At 50.2% G+C, this 20,712-nt stretch overlaps 1 protein-coding gene across 10 annotated transcripts in view; it reads right to left on the bottom strand.

Moving 5' to 3' along the window:
* Nucleotides 1-10,014: 10,014 nt before the first annotated feature.
* Nucleotides 10,015-20,712, bottom strand: part of Kcnq2 (potassium voltage-gated channel subfamily Q member 2) — a 61,204-nt gene continuing 50,506 nt past the window's right edge. For 5 of the 10 annotated variants that reach the window (XM_027419932.2, XM_027419934.2, XM_027419935.2 and 2 more), the window contains 2 exons: nucleotides 16,194-16,317; nucleotides 14,791-15,510 (listed from right to left, as the gene is read on the bottom strand). In XM_027419932.2, the coding sequence (XP_027275733.1) occupies nucleotides 14,791-15,510; nucleotides 16,194-16,317 (844 nt within the window). Of the gene's footprint in view, nucleotides 10,060-14,790; nucleotides 15,511-16,193; nucleotides 16,318-19,126; nucleotides 19,235-20,712 lie in introns of those variants that run through there. The other 5 variants (XM_035446597.1, XM_035446599.1, XM_035446598.1 and 2 more) reach the window with 3 other exon arrangements.

Genomic DNA, 20,712 nt, shown 5'->3' with positions numbered 1-20,712 from the left:
AATAATGGAAGGAGATCCACAAGTTACAAGCAAGATCATTCTTTGCCATCGGGAAATGCCCTGGGTGGCCTCCTGCATGTCAAATTGACCCAATCATTCTCTGTCAGCACTGGAGAAATTAACCCACAGAGCAATTAAAAGTCTTACTATCTGTTGTTTAAAAATCCACACTGCTCTGGGGCTGGAGAGATGGTTCAGAGGTTAAGAGCACCGACTGCTCTTCCACAGGTCCTGAGTTCAATTCCCAGCAACCACATGGTGGCTCACAACCATCCCTTATGAGATCTAGTGCCCTCTTCTGGTGTGCAGATATACATGGAAGCAGAATGTTGTATACATAATAAATAAATAAAATCTTTAAAAAAAAAAAAACAACACACTGCTCTGAATGTGACCAAAGAGATAACAGCTTCTGTAGATACAACAGAAAGTTAGGAGAGATCAGAAAACAAGTATTTTGGCAAACTGCTATAAATGATCACAGACCAAAGCTGAAAATACATATAAATCACATTGAAATTGAGGGTTTGGTAGACACAGAGAAAGATGTAACAATAATTTCACCAAAATCTTGGCATCTGGATTGGCCTCTTCAGAAGGTAAATGTTTAGCTTCTTGGAATTAGAATTTTATCCTAGGTAAAACTAAGTGCAAAATGGCTAGAGTATACAGGACCAGATAGGAAAATTAAAACCATATATGGCTAACATAGCAATGAATTTGTGGGGACATGGTTTGTTACAGCAATGAAAATCACAGATTAACTTTCCTCCAATCTCAGAAACAAACCATAAAATAAAGAATGCTTCTAAAGGAACTATTAAAAGGCATTATCAAGAACAGTCATAGACCATTCAGGTTGTTCATAAGCAGAACACAATAGCTGTTGGTCTTTCAAAGGTACCAACAGCCCCACCTTTAAAATGGTTAACTGACAAACCTGTGTGTGTGGAACTATGGCCTTTGAAATCAGAAGGATTACAGGCACCAAAACATCTGGCCCAGGAGCAACTAAATTGAAGAATTGACCAGTCCTTGGAATTCTTCAGTATTTGTCATTAAAAAGAAATCTAGAAAATGGAGAATATTAAAGATTTAAGAGCCATAAATAAGATGATTCAACCAATGGGCTCTTTACAGCCTGAAATACCCTTGCCTTCTTTATTACCTAAAGGATGGTCTATTATGGTGATTGACTTAAAAGAATGCTTTTTTACTATACCTTAACAAGTGCAGGATAGAAAAAAATTTACCTTCACAGTACCTACTTATAATAATTCTCAGCCTGCTAAAAAGCATCAATGCAAAATTCTTCCACAAACCTTGTGTCAATATTTTGTACAACTACCATCGGAAATAATTCGTAAACAGTTTCCTCAATTTATAATTTACCATTATGTGGATGATATCTTACTGGCTGATTCTGAGTTAGAGACACTAGAGAAAATGTTTGAAGAGGTAAAGAAAAATTTTCCTTGCTAGTGGCTACAAATTTCTTCTGAAAAAAATACAAAAGGGAGATTCTATTAATTACCTAGGATATAAGATAGGTTTGCGTGGGGTGGGGGGAGGGAAATCCAACCACAGAAAGTACAAATCAGGAGAGATCAATTACGAACTCTTAATGATTTTCAAAAGCTTCCGGGAGAAATTAACTGGCTACAGCCCACAATTGGATTAACAACTCAATAACTAAGCAATTTATTTCAAACCTTACAGGGATAAGGGCTTAGATAGGCCAGGAAAATTATCAGTGGAGGCTGAGAGAGAATTTCTTTGGATGAAAGAAATTACAGTAAGCACATGTAGATCGCTTGGATCCAGAGATTGATTGTATCCTGGTTGTATCGATGCATCCTCCTACAGGAATTCTTATGCAGAGAGAAGATAATATCTTAGAGTGCATTTTTTTAACCACACAGAGTAAAAAAATTAAAGGCCTAGGTAGAAAAAGTTTCTGAATTGTTTCTAAAAAGAAAGTTGAGACGTTGTCAATGAACAGGAATAGCTCCAGCAGAAATTGTGGTACATTTTACTAATGCTGAAATTGAATCATGATGGACAGAAAAAGAACATTGGCAAAGAGCTTACAGTAATCTTTTGGGAGAGATTAGCAACAAATAACCCCCAAAATAAGAGACTTCAGTTTATAAAGAAAACTAATTGTATTCTTCCTCACATTGTACACAGGTGTGCCCAGTTGCTTGGGTTTTAGTTCATTCCAGATGTCATCAAGTTGACAACCAAGATCAGCCATCGCAGTGTGTAACAAAAATAATCAAAGAAAAAGCTTGAGTGTGGGAGTAGAAGGGAGAAAAGGGAAAGGAAAAATTATGTAATTCTATTTCAATTAAAACATTTGTAATTGAAACAAAAAATAAGTTATCTCTTTCAAAAAGAAAAGGAAAGGTAGCTGGACATGAGCCAGGAAACAAGCCAGTAAGCAGCATTCCTTCATGGTCTCTGCTTCAGTTTCTGCCTCCAACTTCCTGCCTTGACTTACCTTGATGATAGACTTTAAACTGTAAGCCAAATAACCCCTTCTCTCCCTGAGTTGCTTTCCTTTGGTGTTTTCTCACAGCAACAGAAAGCGAGCTAGAACACGAGGATTTTCAATAAGACAGAGGAGAGAAGCAGGGGAGGGGGGATCAAGTCAAAGGATTAAAAGCAAACACAGCAAACAGAGATGTTAGATCTTACTTCACCAGGACCCATTGTCACAATGAATGAGAAAGCAGCCATTGAAATGCTTCGGAGAACCCAAACAAGCGACTTGATACAGCTCCACTCAGATAAACCCCAACGTTGCCTCCCAACTGCACTCCTAGCTGTCAGCAAGGTAAACAGGATCCAGGGCCATGAAACAGAGCCTAGGGTTAGTTGAAAGGAGCAGAAATCACACAAATTGTGGTCCCAGAATATAAAAAAATTAATCTAGATTTAAGAGCAGCCACCAAAGAATCCCCAGAAGTAAAGTTTAAAGAACATGAGAAAATACTTAGAACTAAAATGAAAACGAGACAAACATATCGAATGTGTGGGAGGCAGCTGAGAGGGAAAGGTATAGATAGCGTCAAAGGCCTGCATGTAGCAGAATGGTTCAAATATGCACACCAAGCTCTCACCTCAAGAAACGGAAGGAAGAGAAAATTAAACCTAAAAAGAAAAGGTAGAAGAAAGGAAATAGTAAGGATTAGAATAAAAATTAGTAAAACTGACAATAGAAAAGCAACTGTCAATCAAATTAAACTGTGATAGGGGCAAGTCTGGATCCAGGACCCACAGTGGCTTACCTAATGCCCCAGCAGAGAGGGTGGGCTGGTAGGTACTGAATATACCCTAGCACCAGGGAAGGAAAGAATGGAGACACTCCTGCTTGAAGGGAGTTGATGGGGTGGGGGTGGGGGAGAATGGGGAAGGAAGTGTCCTCAGAGACCCTAACAGCATAGCAGGACTATGGGCAGGAAAAGGGAGATGTCCTCAGTCCAGATAAGGACAGAAGTCAGAATGGGGTGAAAGTTGTCCAGGCTCCCTGGGGGGATAGCAGTGGGCAGGTGTGAGGTGTCTATCCTGCATTCACCACAGAGGACTGACTGTCTGCCAGCAGCAACAAAGAAGTTAGCAGGAATCCATTCCAACACAAATGTAAGACCCACGTGTGAGAGAAAAATAGCAGCTCTGAATGTCAAGCATAGCCCCAGATGCAGCTGTCTGGCTCTGTGCAGGATTGGGAGCACAGTCTGCAGCTCCCTGTGAGAGCCAGGCCCCTGTGGGCTGAGGACTTGGGGTGTGGTGAGCAGAGATTTGGGGCATATTTTCCTGGCAGAGCCCAGCCAGGAAAGAGCTGTCTACTGGGGCCTTTCCTCTAGCTGTTGCCGGTGCTTAAACACCCAGCACAAGGCTATACCGAGAGTGGATGACAAGTTATGATAGAGTAACATCTGATCTAACGCTGCTCAACCAACCCCTGACTTCACTGTTAGGCCAGGGAGTGGATTCACAAGGAATCAAACCCTCTAGAGGCAACCTAGTGGCCTTACAAGGGCTCTTAGGCCCCCACCTCAGTTTGGTGCCCTGGGCCTCAGTTTGCCCTGGTCTGTCCTCTACCCTGAGGTGTTCTCATCCTCATATACTGTTTACAGGACCTCTATCAGGTTTGACCCTGGGACCCCAGGGGCAAGAGTCCCAAGGCCACAGATTGGCCCGACATTGGGCCAATGAGAATGCTAGGCAGCACCTGAAGCCAGAGGCGGGCACTGACAGAGGTGGTGTGGAAGGTCATGCAGCAGATGCTCTATACATGATCCTGGCCACAGTGTCCCCCTGGGTGGCACCTCTCTCTGCTACCAGCCTGCAGGCTTGGTAGGCTTTGTCGAAGGTTCCCACTTGCAACTTTGTGTATATTGTGCTGAGAGCTGAATCTAGGACTTGTCTTCACTTTTAAATGAAAACAACAAAAACTTTCTGCTGGGCAGTGGTGGTGCACACCTTTCATCTCAGCTCTTAGGAGGCAGAAACAGGCAGATCTCTGAGTTTGAGGCCAATCTGGTCTACAGAACAAGTTCCAGGACAGATAGGGCTACACAGAGAAACCCTGTCTCAAAACAAAACAAAACAAAACAAAACAAAACAAAACAACAATACCTTTCCATTTCACCTTGGAACAGAGCAGATGCAATTGTAACCGGGAAGAGTTTATTGGAGACTCAGGAGTACCCAGAATCTACTTAGCAACAAGCCCCCAACCCTGAATGCCAGGACCTGAGCCCAGTCAGAGGGACATAATCACAGAAAGAGCCATTGAGAGGAGGCCACAAGAGCAAGAGTGCTGCGTGAGGAAGGCTACCCGTGGGGCACAGTGCCTGAGGGGCAAGAAGTGTGTTGGCTTGGAGTTGGCAGCAGATCTGAGGTAAATTTAGAAGGAAGAGGACATTGTGAAAGAGGGTAGAAAGGAGGGGATGGGTTTGGACCCTAAGGAGAAGATGGGAACCCAGCTAGGCAGAAGGGCAACCAGGTGACACTAGAGGTGGCATAGAGTTTGGTGTTGAAGGCCAGCATCAACCTGTACAAAACAGATGGAGGCTAGAGTGTGGCTGTGTGGTTTCAAGCCATCAGCCTGAAAAGTACAGGTGAACTGTTGACCTTGGGGTACCCAGGGTTGTCTGCTGTGGGAGCCCATCCAGCACCTCCTTAAGCAGCCTGCTGCTCTCTGAAATCCCCTACCTTCCTTGCACAGGGCACACACACCTGAGACAGCTGCTCAAGGCAGGAACGGGGCTTCAGAGACCCCAGGATTGCAGGAACAAGGCTCAAGGAGGAGGCTCTTGAGTTCTCTTTCTGACAGCTGCTGTCCCTGACAACATTATTGCTCCAAATCCCTGGCCTCAGTTTCCCAGTCCCTGAATGAACAGTCCCTGCTTTGTACCCCGTTGTTATTGCTCTGGTGATCTAGGAAGCAGCAGAATCAGGGGTGCGTGTGGGGCCAGCTGATAGGGGAGATAAGAACAGGATTATGTGTCTCCAGGCACCGAGGGAGCACCAAGAGATGGTTCAAAAACCTTTTAGGCCTCAAGGGACAAAACTCCAAACCCCATCCCCCTACTCCAGTACTGGTGCTTGCTAGTATCTGCATACTAGGCCTGGAACAGCTTTCTTTCCAGAGGTTGGGACACAAGGAAGTCATGTCAGCTGGTTCTAGGGAGATTAGGCTCCTTTGAGGTCAGGTCCTGTGGTGTGGGGATCCATGGAAGACAGACCCAGTTGGGTCTTGTGGAGTTTGGGCTCTGTGGACATCAGTGCTGGCACATACCCTAGGGAAGGGCATAACAGGCAGCGGTGGAGGCCTTCTGGGACAGGCTGAGAGTATGAGCATCCAGGGTATGTATGACTCCAGACAAAGAGAGAGAGAACAGAGGGCAGGCCCCATGTGATCCCCTCGGCTCTTTTCACCTGACCCCTCCCCTCCAGCTTGGACCTATGAATGAGGCTGGAGCCAGATCTGAGGGTGACAAGAGAATGTCAGAGAGATGGGCTCTGCGACTTCCCAAAGTGAGACCCCCCAATGGTAGGTGTGGCAACAGCCCCCGCCGGGTAGATTTGTCTCCTAAGTCACAGGACAGGCTGAGCCTTGGTGCTCTGGGTACAGCCAGGATGGGGCCTGAGACTGTGTGTCGATCAGCTCTGCACAAAGGCCCTCTCTGTGTGCTGGCTCTGAGCACTGGGCATTCACTGGCTCAGGTCCACATTGACTTCAAGGGTCTAGTCTCAAGTCCCACAATCCAGGATCTGCCATGCTTCTAGACCTTCTGGAGTACTCTGGCCCTTGGGCCCCTAATGACTGGTGTGGCTAACCAAGCCTTGTCAGCCTAGCTGAGAAAGTCTGGAGTTAGCGGGTAATCCTGGGCTGACCTCTTGAGGGGCAGGCTCCAGGAGTCTGAATTTGGGTCTGTTCAGAGCTCTTCAGGATCATGTGACTGCTGACAGGATTCTTCTCCTGGTGAGTACTGCCACCTGGTGGCCTTCGTGGGCATGGCCTCCATGCCAACATCCAAAGCCACCTGGGACATCTATCCCTGAGAGGCAGACACTAGCATCTGGCCTGGCCCATCATAGGCCTAGGGAGTCATTCCCCAGCAGCTGTTAGATAGGTAAACCCCAGTATCCCTCAAGCCATTCTGGTTGGTGGTTTCTTGCCCAACATGTGCAGCCATCCACATGGTATCAAGTCCCTTCTGGTCTGTAATCATACCCTATTTGGCCCCTGTGAGAGTGGCCCCTCATGAGGGACCCCTCTCTCTCAGGTAATGGGCAAGTACCTAGTGGTCTCGGTGGAGTTTGGGGTCATAGTATATTTGGCACAGATGTGTGCGTTGTGTACAGAGGTTCACAAACGCCGTGTAGGCTGTTACTTCAGACTTCTGGGATGTTGATGTCACCAGGGAGAGGCCATCTGAGACAATCTGATGAGGTCCTTAGCTCTGGATGAGGTTCCTCCACTAAAGGGATAAACTTGACCATGGACAAACGAGAGGAACGCATCAGGAGAGAGACACTGACAAGGAATAGACTTGGTGGATACACGTGAGTTGAGGAACAGGAAATGCCCTAGAAGACACTGCAAGGATGTAAGAGGTTCCCAAGGCCAGAGTTTGGGGCCTTGGGTTCCTCTGTGCCTGCACACTGTCCCTGGATGCCCAAGCTCACTGCTTCCCTGGGTGTCAGCTGTCCATGGGGTCTCATAGGTTACAGCCCCCAGACTCAGTCTAGGGACCTGCTTCTTATTCCTTCCTACCACCATGCCACTAAACCCTATTGATCTTTAGCTAAGGGACCCATAAGATGCCACAGTGTGACTGCCACGGTGAAGATGAGAATAGGGATGCTCCAGAGTGTCCACAGCATGGCCATCCTTGAAGGAACTTGCCAGAATGCATCTGTACTTCCCTGCTGGCCAGAGACTCTCAGGCTCCCATTCCCCATTTCCCTTTCTATGAGATGAAGTGATAGATGCTGCTGCTACCCTACAACAATAGGTATAACTCAGGAAGCCTGGACAGGGATCCATGGCCAGAACAGGTTGCAGAGAGCCTGGAGTAGGTATGGCTCTAACCCAAGGAAACAAACCATCCTTTATGCTCTGCTCTGTCTGTGGTCTCTGGCTGACTGGCCAATGTCTAACCCAAGGCCATGTGGCTCTGATGTATGGATCAGGTGCACCCAAAGGGGACACACATCTTTACCCATTCTCTTTAATAATAAGCTTCTTCTTTTAACCAGGTATTTGATACCTAGTAGAAAGATTCCATTTCCCAATCTTCTGGCTGCAATGGCCTTGCTACAGCAGTCATTTTAGGACAGGCGGTATCCTATAGGAGCAAGTTATGCAAAACAGAGCAAAAAGACAGCAGACCCCAATATACTGGGGTGGTCTCTCTGTGAACAAGTCTCATTGGTTAGTCGGGCTTCTCTATTTATCACAACCAACTCTTAACTCCAATTCTAACCCCACAGAGGCCTCTAGGCCCAGAGAAATGAGGCAGGCACCACTGAGAGGAAGGTGATCACAGCAAGAAAGAGGAGCAAAGGACACTGGCCATGCCCAGAAAGGTGGAAGCTGTCATGAGTCAGGCCATGTAACTGCCCTCAAACTCAGACTGATCATAAAGGCCCAGAAACAGAAGGCTTTATTGGCATATCCACAATGCCTGCCATGAACCCATGGCCCCATAAACTTTCCAAAGGTGTTCTAAGCCCTCCTGGGCACCATGTTGCAAAGCAGAAGCAGGATGTCTTGTTCAGCTGTGCCAAGAGCTCTGGGAATCTGTCTAGGGCCAGTTAATGCCTTGAGGAGCTCCAAAGCCAAGTCCAGCTGCTCCTCATGCTCAGCTGCCCCCAGAAGCCTAGAGAGGGTTTGAACAGCAAAACCCCAAACTTACAGGCCAGAACCCACCAGAGCCAGGCTCCACCAATCTTCAGGCAGTAGAGAGACAGACCGAGTGAGTACCCACCTATCCTGCACCTCACCCTACTGGGGTTCAGGGTAGCCAGAGGATAGGCAACCAAGAGTCTATGCAAGAGCCAGAGGAGTGGTGAGATGTAAAATGAGAGGAGCAGGTGGGCACCCAAGGACATTAAAGTAGCCAGGATAACAACAGAGCCCAGGCTATGTGCCAGCAACAAATCAAGGCCAATGTCTAACTGTCTATCTGGCCCACCTGGGCCATATAGATCCCTGCTGGCCCAGGTGGTTGCAGAATCAGGACATGACATATGGGTGCAAGTGTCACTGTGAAAACTAGCTCACTGTTGAAGGGTATGGGTATGGGATGGCCCAAACCGGAAGCACCTGTTGTTCCAGGATCCTGCCGTCCTGACAATTGAGCACTATACTGAGGGTGAGGACTTGTGCTGATTCAGACTGGTTCCCAAGTGGATGGGGGCATGTCTGGTGTTTCATAGCCTCAAGTCTGAGGCTATTTGAAGGTGCCCCTGTAACTGTCCTGGTAGAATAATGAAGACACTCTAAAGATGGGGCAGGGCCACACTTTTACCAAAACTGTTTGGTTACACATACCTCTTGCCTCCTATTTAAACTCAAGCCTAATAGCAAGACCCTGAAGATGGGTTTGGTATGTGGGGACGGGGTGGTGAGAGTAGACTTCATCGTCCCCATGTGGCCATGTTGAGTAAGTCTTTTTCTGCTTCTATTTCTTCAGGACAGACTAACCTATTGAGGATGAGTGGCCAAGCCTAGGTTGTTAAGACTGTAAGGACTGAGCCCCTGACCCTAACAACTCAGGTAACAGCTCCAAGAAATATAGAGCCTGGGACTTTAGAGGCCCCAAGTTGAAGTGCTGAGTGGCTGTACCTCCCCAGCTAGACCCCCAGCCCTTATACCAGCTGCCAGGAGACAGATGCAAATGAAGAGGCCAGGCAGTCCAAGTTGAATCACTGTGTTTTACTAAGTGCACAGGTCCACTGGGCATCTGAACTTAGCCCTGTGGCAGCAAAACTTTCCAGAACCATCTGCATGCATCCCTGCTGCGGGATTATGCCCCGAAGTTCCTTGCGAGCACACATTGGCCCGCTCACACAGCACAAGTGTCATTCTGTTCATGTCGAGTAAGTTAGCATCTCAGCTGGTCAGTTAGAAAACTAGAGTTCATTCCCTGGGCGTCTATCCCTAGAAGACAGCGTTGTGTGCAGGTGGCGGCACGCTGGCCGGAAGGAGAAGGCCATTCGCTGTGGCCCAAGGGCACGTACAAAATGGTTAGGGTGCACATCAGTATGAAGGCATTATGAAATATTCTTTGGAGCATGAACAAAAGTGCAAAGACAGCCAAAGGCAACAGCGCAGATGGGGAAGCTGCAGCCGCAGCTGCGGCCAGGGGACAAGACTGCAATGGGCAGGTGTGGGCTGGAAGCGCAGGGTTCGCTGCACTGTATATGGAATCATCCCAGGCAGCTGGATGACGTCAAGGAGATCACAGCTTTGAGCCCCTCCATGTGGGACTACTAGTGGCAGCCCGTCATACCAGCACTCCTCTCCAGTAGCAGGACCTGGAGGTGGAGTCTAGTGTGTCTGTATCAGGCAGAGGCAGGGGTGACCTTAGTGAATTTCCCTCAACATACATTAAGGCAACAACTTTGGAAAAGCCAGTCCCAGTTTGATGTGCGGTGTTAGCGATGTGTGCTCCTGCCTGGGAGTCCCAGAACAGCCTGGGAACTACCCCTTCTCTGACAGGGAGTTAGACACCAGGGGAACTTCAGGTGGGTCATGGGCCAGACCCAGTATCCTCTGTCAGCTGGGACACCAAGGTGTTCATCTAAGCTCTGAACAAACTTAAAACCCAGGCACCTCTAGGTGTTTGGTGGGTATAACCTAGGGTATAACCCTTTCCTGGTGCCTCCCAAGGCCTGCTGCTAGAACCACCTCATAGACAAGCAAAATTCATCAAACTGTGGCCCCAATTCATTCACACACAGGGACACTGGGCCCCTAAGGCCTAGGGCCTAAGGCATGTGTTGGGCACATGCTGAGACTCCTCAGAAAGAAGCATCTGGATCTCTAGAAACCATAATTCCCATCATAATACCTCCTCTGGGAAGCTCCTGCCTGCTTGGCTCAGTGGGCACAGTGGGAGCTTAGGACAGCCTACAGACTCTTCTTGGACTTCTTTCCCCACAACCTTCATCCTATGCCCTGGGAGGTCTTAGGGGAGCAGAAGGCCAGTCTCTCTGCATCATGGTAGCAGATGACCACATCACTCCAGCCATGTGAGCCTGGACTTCTGGAGTATTCTGTATAGATTCTCCACTCTAACCCCAGCCCACCCTGCTCTGAGTCCCTCTACTGTGGGTCCCATTGTTCAAACCAAGTTTTTCATGTTTAGTTCAAGAGGTTGTAGCCTCAGAGAAAGGCTCACATGTTGTCCTGTTGGTGTCAGGGTGCGAGCCAAGGGAGAGTGAATTAGCCTCCACTCTGCGCACTACTTATAGCCAGAAAACTGAAAGATACAAGCTCTGGTGTTTCAGAAAGGCATTCCTGTCCTAGATTCTCTCACCTCTGGGGGAAGGTCTGAACACATCTCTGGGCCCACTTCTTTCTACAAAAAGTAAGGGTGTTTGTAGAAACTTCACGGTGCCCCTAATATAGGACAAACCCAGTGAGGGTAGCAGAAGGCAGGGTGGCCTCCTTTTCCACATTCTGAGTCTGTAGCCACCAGCTCAAGGGGAGAAGGAACCTTGAACCAGTGCATTAAAGGTGGAAAGTGGCCCCGGATATGCATCGCCTATGTCTAGGGACTGGGGATGACTACAGCTTAGAGAGTCCTCTCCAAAGAGGCCCATTCAGTGTCTAGTGTGGATTTCAAGTGCAGTCCATAAAGGTGAAAGCATAACTAACAGTTGGCTTAATTGACACTTGGTCTGCCAAGACCACATGTAGGACAGAAGATGGATTCTGGCCCCAGCAGACAAGAGTGCACTTCATGGAGGCCATGATTGAAAACCCAGAAAACATCACAGCCAGGCATGTATACAGGAGGGCATGGGAACTGGCTGATACCAAGACTGACCCAATGCACAGACTGATCTGGACCTCAGTAGGCACTAGAACTGCCCTCACCCTGACCAAACCACGGCCTCTCTTGGCACCTATAGACAACTGCCAGCTACTCCAAGGAGAGGGCAGTGTGGGAATTCAATGGGCTCCAGGTGGACCCTCTACCACTGTTGCCTGGAAGCCCTAGGTACCCCGAACACCCACCCCAGTCAACGCTCAACATTTTAGAACGTTCATCATTAACTCCTGTGGCACCCTCCCTAGGTAGCTCTCTTCAAGAAGAGCCAATGAGAAAAAGATTAGTGGGTGGGGGCAAAGCTTCTGTGTGTATGTGTGTGTGCATATATGTGAATATGCAGGCATAAAAGTGGGTATTTGCTGTATGTGCATATGTGGAATATGTATCCTATAAGATCACATGTGTTCATATGTATGTGTATATATACCTGTTATATGAGTGGTCTGACAAACTGTGTGTGAGCTTTCATGTGTATGTGTGTAACAAGGAATATGTATTTGAAAGTACACCTGTTCTTTGTTGACTCCTCATGAGAGACCTTACCCGTGTGGAGGAGTGGACTGGGAGGGAGAACTGTGGTTGGAATGTAAAATGAGATTTAAAAGAATTATAGAAAAATATAAGGAAAACAGGGAAAAAGTACACCTGTTGTATGTACGCTTGTGTCTCTCTGTGTGTATACGTGTGTGCATATGAAGGTGTGGTCTGTAAGCTTTTGTGTGCACATATATGAATGCACATATATGTCTAGTGTATGGGCTGTGCTGGTAGGCATATGAGAGAATGTGTTAGGACAAACATTTTCTGAGGAAAATTTTGCCATGGGGCAGCTGCTGGCCTTCAGCCATACTTGGTCATATGTCAATACCCAAGAACGTGCACAAATTTCTTGTAGGAGCTTCCAGCCTCCATCCTGTCCTGCTTCCCTGAGTGTGGGGATTCCAAGGCAGTGGACATTTGTGTTGCTCAGGCCTGGGTCTGGGTCCCCCAAGAAGGGGCTCGGTCATCTCTCATATCAGAGTTCCCAGGTCACCCCTTGAGATGAACTTCCTCTGAGTAGCCAACACTGCACTCTTGACCAGTGCTCATTTGCAAAGCAGGCCATGGCCTCCTGTCTCCCTCTTGATGTAACCTAAATAAGGACTTCTGATAGATTCTGTATGGCCAGGGTTTCTGGGGAGGAGGTGCTCATCCCACAAAACCCTAGCTCAGGGTATCTCAGGCTCTTGTGTCCATGGCAGCTCTGGGGACAGATGCAAACCTCTTTCCAACATTCCCTGGCGCTGAGACAGCTATGGCTGATTCAGATCTAGGGGAAGAGTACTCTGGTGGCTGGTCTGTCCAGGGCAGATGTGCTTGTCCCACTACCCTGGAGTCTTCCTGTGTGTCAGGTGGAGGGTCTGAACCCAGGCTCAACTCTCCAGGACAAGGCTAGTGAAGGGGTAGTTACTCCTGTTTACACTGCCTGCCATGCCCATGTAGGAAGAGGCTTCTCTCATACTGAGGAGTGGACTACAGCACTGCCCTAGAGAACCAATGTGCACATATTGTGACACAGGTTCTCAACCCGGAGCCTAGCGGAGGCATACTGAGGTGCAGTCCTAGCAGCCCTGACATGGAGGACATGGAGGCCACAGCAGACAGCAGACACAGCTCCTCAGATGCCCAGGTCCCTGGCAGAGACACGACCTCAAGCTTCTCCTCAGGAATAGGGTGCCTCCTGCTGAGCACAGGCCCCAAGCTGCTTCTACCCCTCCCATACTTTTTTTTTTTTAAGAAGTGGGTAGAACTGTGCCCAGGCTCAAGCTCTGCAGTACTTGCCCTCAGTGATCAGGAAAGCTGTTGCCTCGGAGAGACTGGGGCCCTCCACCCCCCAAAAAAATGCTATCATTCAATGCCAAACACCTCTGGGCCAGATGCTGCAGGACCACAACTGAGGGTTCTACCTTGTGTCCTTCTAAAGCTGGCTGTTACATGGTCCAAGACGCCCAGTCACAAGATGGACAGACGGTCCTGCTCACCAGAGTAGAGGGCAAGGTGTTCCCAATCTCCCAAACACTAAGAGGCCACAGTCAAGGGACCTATAGTGGATGAATGACTGTGGATGGCCAGCTTCCACGGAAAGGATCCTTGACCAAGCACAGAGGCCACGCTCTCATATAGAAGAGCTGGTAGTTTGACGATGTCGTTGTCATTCAGCTCTGCCTGGATCTGTAGAGCCAAGTGGGCAGCAGGCAAGCTAGTGCCGTGGCTAAGGACAGTGCTGGTCTGCTTACCAAGTGGTTCTCTTGAAGTACTGGCTACAGCCTGGAGACCACACCAGGAAAGAGTGAGGCCATGAGGTGTCAATCCAGACCTCCTGGGCTACAGTGCCAGGGATGAGGCAGCCAGTACCTCCCAAAGAATTCCTTTCAGAAAAAGGCTGTGAGCTGGGTCCTCCCTCCCCTAAGAGGTGGAATCCATGGGTGGGAGGTCCAAGGGTCAGTTCTAAGCTCCAGGTTGGTCCCTAAAGACTCACCCCTTCCTTGGCTCCAGGAAAAGGGTCCTGATCTAAGGATGGCTCCCATGGAAGGGTCCACAGATTGTGGAAGAGGGAGGAAGATGCTGGCCAGCAGCTCTCTAGCCAGGTGCCCAGGGATGAGGGGCATTTCCCAGCCACACACAAACAGTGGGCCTGGTAATGCTTTTACTGGGGTAGTCAGGAACTGAGGGATAAGCAGGCAGGTGTGGAGTGGGCCACTCCCAGCGACCTACTATACCTCCTGAGCTTCCAGCCTAAGCTGGAAGACCCATGGGCCTTGGGACTGGCCGTCAGTGGTAGATAGACGTGTTTCACCACTACTTCCCCTGTACGTGATCCCAGCCACACCTCCCACTCACAGGCACCACCATCGCTCTGATGCTCCTCACTCACAGGGCAGTATCTGTGTCCCCTAAGAAGACTGGGCAGGGATAGCTCTGCTGCCATAGGTAGCTCCTGGGGCCTCCCTATCCTAGTTGGAAAAGAACTTCTAGAAAATGTTACCACGTGTGCCAAGGAGCCCTGCCTCGTCTCCACTGCACATGAACCCTGAGAGCCAGATCCCACGGGCACCCTCACAACCCACACTATATGTCATTCCGTCACTTTAGCAAAGGCCCTGGAACTCCAGCTCCAAACCAGGAACCAGAGTGGGTGTGGCATGGGGCCCAGCAGCCCAGCCCAGTCTCACTTCCTGGGCCCTGCCCAACCCACATCTCCAAAGGGGCCCTCACCAGTGGCAGAGCGTGGGGGAGGCCCACAAGGAGTGCAGAGGTCTGAGTCTGTGTCAGACTCCCCCTCTGCAATGTAGGGCCTGACCTTGGCACACGGCGCCACAGCTGCATAACAGCTGCCTAGGGCATCCAGATTCTCCTTGGACTGGGAGATGCTGAAGCCACTGAAAGAGCGCTCCAGCTCCTCGTGGTCCACAGAGGGGATGGAGATGGAAGTGTCGCTATCCCGCAGGGCACCCTCAGGGGGCCTGCAGGCTGGGGCGCCCTCCAGCCTCAGGAACTCGGTACTGGCCCGGTTGCCCCCACCGTAGGCAGACAGAGACCGCTCATGTGCAGGGGGTGGCGGGATGCGTACCAGTGAGCCATGGTCTCCCACAGGGGAGGTGCCATGGCGCTGGTGGCTCTGCTGCCACGAGGTGGAAGGACACTGGGTAGGGGGCATGGCTGGGGGCGCAGCGTAGTTCCTCTGGCCTGTAGAGCTGGTAGAGCGGACGATCTTAATGATACAGCCATGCTTGTCTGCATGCTCACGGCTGTCCTCTGGACTATGGTAGGGTGGAGCCGGCTCAGGTTCCTTGGCCCCAAAATAGGCCTCTGTCTCTGCTGGTGGGATACCCATTCGCTGCGTGTAGATGCTCACCAGGAAATCTAGCTTCTTTTCCATGGATAAGACCTGCAAGAATGGAAATTGCTGGGCTGGGCTTTTGAGGAGAGGTCCCAGGATGCACCCAGATGAGAAGGGGCAGAGGAAGGAACCCGGGAGCTGCCCTTCTACCCCAGAGTCCAACATTTCAACCTCTAAGCTTAGTGTGTGCCTGATCTCAGGTCAGCTGACAGAGGTACTCATTTGGTGGCTCCTAGGGATCCATTTTCAGGAGAGTGAGGATTGGTACTAGGCAAGGAAAAGAGAGGGGGGGTTGGGGGTGGTGGCACACGCCCTTAATCCCAGCACTTGGGAGGCAGAGGCAGGTGGATCTCTGTGAGTTCGAGGCCAGCCTGATCTACAGATCAAGTTCCAGACAGTCTCCAAAGCTACAAATAGAAACCCTGCTTTGAAAAAAAAAGGGGGGGAGTAGGCCATGTGCAATTTCCAGAAAGTTCCACAGTGGTTACCCCTGCCAGAGGACCCTCAAATAAAAATCATGCCCAACAGCTACCCTTCTAGGTACTTCCAAGCTCCAGATACTGAAGGGAAAGTGCCAGACCACAGGATCTGCACAGGACATCAGGGGCATCTCATAGAGCTGTGTCCCTCCTGCTGCATCTGCTTTTATGCCTTGGCTACTCAGCAGCCGTGGGCTGACAAAATGAGACTGAGAGACAGCAGAGGCCATTCCCCTCCCAGGCTTCTCCCACCTGTTTCTCCACCTTTCCAAGCCGTCCCATCATGCTGGGGTCTTCAGGCAGCTCTGTCTCCGCTGGGCCTTTGGTGCGGTCTTTGTCTGTTATTGTTGGGCCTCGCCCCACAATCTGGTCCACTCTAGCGGGAATAGAGACCCAGCCCCCAAATATGAGTTTGAGAGGGTATGACCAGGCCCCTGCCCCTTCTTCCTGGGCTAACCCACGGCTCCCCAGATCTGAGCTCTGAACCCTATCCAGAGCCGACCGGGGGGCAGCAGGTGCCAGGCAGATGGACACTGGTGCCTCATGATCTCAGGCTGCCTCCTGACACCTTGGGTCCTGTTTCCTATCTGTTCCATCCCCATGGGATCTGGCACATTAACAAGGAGTAAAGGGAAATTTCTACCCTGGGCCCTCCCTAGTATGGCTCTATCCCCATTGATCTCACCTCATAGCTCTTCCCAGGCCTGCGATTCACTGGTCTCACAGCAAACTGGGACCCAGGGGATCAGAGGTGGTTGGTGGCATCCAACCAAGGGACCCAAGTAGGAGAGGTGTACCTTTGCCCAAAGCTACCCCTGCCAGCTTTACTCCCACATTAATGTGCCATGGAGTTCCTTGGACCCCAATGGGTACGACGGGGGACAATGTTAAATGTCTGCAAGGACAACAGAAGCAGGGAGGCAGTGAGTGTCAGCTCCATGCATCAGGACAAGGGGAGAGGAAACAAGGGTCACATCGGAACTGCCGAAGCACAACCAGGGGAGAGATGAGCACTGCCAACCAGGGATTTGTGAGGTGGGGGTTAGGGATCTAGGCACACGAGTGTGCTGATGCATGTATGCGGGTGTGATGCATGTGTCCTCACATGTGTGTGGGGGGTATACTCACACCCATGTGAATGAATGTGTGCACTTGTAAGTGTTGGGTGAGATGAGGAATTCAACTGAGCGGATCGGTAATGATACCCTAATACCAACAAGAAGGGAAGGAATTCCTTCGTCCTCAGAGGATGGGGGTTCTCGTCTGTCCAGTGTGGCACCAGCAGATCCATGACATGTCATGAGGGCATGTAGGGCTGTGGCAGGGCTGGTGGGAGTCACAAGAGTGAGCTTGGGCTGGGAGCTGCAGGCCACTTGAAAATAAAGAGGCTGCATAGAGCCTATAAGCACACTGCACCCAGAGTCCGGCTGAGGGAGACTTCTCAAGATGAGCTGTGTAGCCCCACACGCAAAGCACACTCAAGCAGTTACATGTCAGCAGGTTCTCCCTCCACTTTCTACAAAATGGGGTGCCCTGCCTACTTTCATGGCAACTGCAGAGGAAGGTTCAGGCTCGCATCAGCCAGGGGCGGTCTCTGCATGCTCCACTGGGCTCATGCTGGGCTCATGCAAAGGAGGGTGGGAGGGATGGCAGGTGGGACCTTCTGGCTCCAAGCAGATGTCAGTGACAATGGCAAGGGAACAGGTTCCCTAATGCTCCACTGTCCACACGGTCCAGGCACAGATGCACAGCCCCTTCACCCCCGCCACATGACGAGCCATCTGCCTGGTGGATCTTGGGTAGGCTTCAAGTTGCTGCGAGGTGGCCAGACAAGGGTCCTCTGAGGACCTTGTGCCACTTCCTCCCCCAGGACTCAGGCTGGAGCATCAGGCTCAATCCCCAGGTGCTTCTCACCTCTTGGGTGGCGTGTGCCAACTGTGCTGTAAGACCTTCCTGTGTGTGTCTGGGTAGCACCCTGCTGCAACACAGGAAAAGGCTGAGGGGGTGCTCTGAGGTCTGCAGGGCCTTCCCAGCCTATGGCCTGGATGATCAGCTGACATGAGCAGCAGAAAGACCCAGAGGACTAAATGGGCTTCAGTCTCATTGTTGGATAGTGTCACAGGCCACTCTTAGTCTGGATGTCATCTGACCAAGAGCTGCCTCACTTCCTGCTCCCCTAGAGTCCCTCTCTCGTGGACTGATCATCACATTGACATTTGACCTCATGGCCCAAAAGGTGGACAGAGGCTACAACTGCCAGTTCCAATTTCCCAAGCTCTGAGCTGCCCAGAACTCTTCTGTCCCCAGCTGACAGACAGGGCAGTGTCTATCTGCCCTCCTGAGCCTGCTCCTGAGAGTTTTACTTTTCCTGGACAATCAGACCCACCAGAGGGAGATGGGGAATTATCTGAGTGGTCCCAAGGTAGCCAGGTCTTGAAGCCTCTATTAACCACACCAGAACTGGCTTTTGCCATTTGACTGTTCCCTGGCCCCCCATCTGCCATTTGACACTCAGCTGAGGGACAGGATAAGGTAGGCTGCCATCTTTCTTATCAATGACATCAGTGATGGTGGTGACAACTTGAAATAACATCAGAACTGACAGAGACAGCTTGGTGCTAGATGTACTGTGGGGGGGGGGGTTCTCATTTATTTCTGCCCCTGCAGTGCTGGGAATTGAACCTAGGGACTTACACATGGCAGACAAGTGCTCTACTACCAAGCTACATCCCCAGTCTTCATGCATTCTTCAGAACAATTTAGGAGGCGGGTGCATCTCACACCTAAGGAAGTAGTCCAGGAAAGCACCCCCATCTGCTTTAATCCACATAGAGCCAAGGTCAGGACCATGTGCATGGTGGCCACCCCAGTAATGGGCAGATGTGAAGGGCCTGAGCTGGTCAAGGTCACAGTGTCATTGGCTATCGCGGTCCTCTGCTTTAGCAGATTCAGTAGATGTCATAGAGAACTCTATGGAGAGGTGATCCCTGTAGATGGAAGACTAGGGACGATACCTAACAGTCCTGGCAAGGAGTAGCCTTTTCTCTAACATGTCCTTTAGTAAGAGAGAGAACCCAAATGTCCCCCGCCCTGTGGAAAGAAAAGAGCAAGGTGCTGCTATCATGCGGCCTAGAGCAAAGGGGCTGGCCATTCAGACAGGGTGGGAGGAGGCAGTGCATCCTAACCTAGGTGAGTACTGGGGTGACTCTCTCGAAGGGGCCGTGGGTCCTTTGGTAGGGTACTTCTTGTGCCGGGGAGTTGAAGGGGGTGGGGGGCCCACAATCATATCTATCCTGGCAGCATAAACAAGAAGAGAGACACCAGCAAAACACATCATAAACAACCCAAGGTGACTTGCTGGACATGCACAGAAACATGGAACAACTTGACAATAGTGATTTTTCTGGCAGGCATGCTCAAAACGGAACACGGTGGACCCACACTCTGGCCCTCACATCTGTCAGGCTTTTCCCATGTCCCAAGCACTGTCCAGCCTGCCCACTGAACCTCAGGTGGAGAACAGGATGGATTGGTGCTGGAAACTAAGTCCCAGAAAGGAACTACAGAGCAACAGACTCTGCATCAGAGGCCAGAAGCACAGGACTCCTCATTGGCATCTGTTCCCCAGACAGAAAGAGAAGGAAAAGCGAATATGGAGTGGAAAGGGCTGTGGGGCAAATAGTTGTGGGGATCGGCATGGCGCTAGGCTGGAGGCTGGGAATTCTCACTCACCCACATACAACACATGTACAGCTTATGCTCTGGGGAAGCCGGTCAGGGGCCCCAGCCTGAGCTGGGGGACACCTGCCTGGTCTCCACTTAAGAGAGCAGCTCATGGCCTAGAAGCCCTGCCTCTATGACATCTGCCATTGCTGCAACTTTCTTTGATGACAAGGAGTTCCCCAGGCTGTCTTTATTGTCCTTACTCTCTGTCTAACCAAAACCCATGTGCCACCTCCAGGACTGCAAAGCTGGGTGTGCCCCTCCCCCATGGGAGACAGGCTCCTCACAGGTTATCACAAACACACACATGTGTAAACGGTATGTGGCTAAGGGTGTGTTCCTAGGAACAAGGGGAGCAGGGACATGCTGGAACAGTTGCGGGCATGGTCTGTGCATATCCTGTGCCCCCTGGCACATGGGGAATGCACACTTGTATGTGTTGTGCACCTGAGGATGTGTTCCTGTGAGCATGTTGGGAGTAGGTTGATAAAATCATGGACATGTGTCTGCATGTATACACCCACACATGTTGAATGCATGTGTATGTGTGGGTGGACTCAGGCCTTACTCATGTGTACACAATGCATTTGTATGACTTCTAGAGTAAGCAAGCCTAATCTCACGCACAGATAAGCCAGTGGTTGCGTCTGATGAGCTTCCTACTCAGAAAGTAGGACCCCACCACGAGGAATCAGATGGCTGTTCCTTGGAGGAACAGATCCAGGGTTCCCAGCCACTGCCTGGCAGGGCCCACAGATGGCCTGTGTTTCCATCTCTTCACAGAAACACTCCTATCTCAGCATGTATGTGCATAACACACATATGCATACATATATACCAACACATATGTACATATACAGCATAGCACATGGTGCTTACACATACACCCACACTTCATGTGCACATGTTTGCACACGTATGCACACACGCATGCATACATAAACACATCCACACACATATGTACACATGGACACGCACACACATACACACTCACCACCACAGTGCAGGTGAGTGGAAGAGAAAGGGGGGGACAGAAAAAAAAAAGACT

Source organism: Cricetulus griseus, chromosome 6 (genome assembly GCF_003668045.3).
Source record: "Cricetulus griseus strain 17A/GY chromosome 6, alternate assembly CriGri-PICRH-1.0, whole genome shotgun sequence".
Classification (NCBI taxonomy): Eukaryota; Metazoa; Chordata; class Mammalia; order Rodentia; family Cricetidae; genus Cricetulus; species Cricetulus griseus.
Note: the sequence above shows the minus strand (reverse complement) of the source record. Positions and strands in the feature narration are given on the sequence as shown.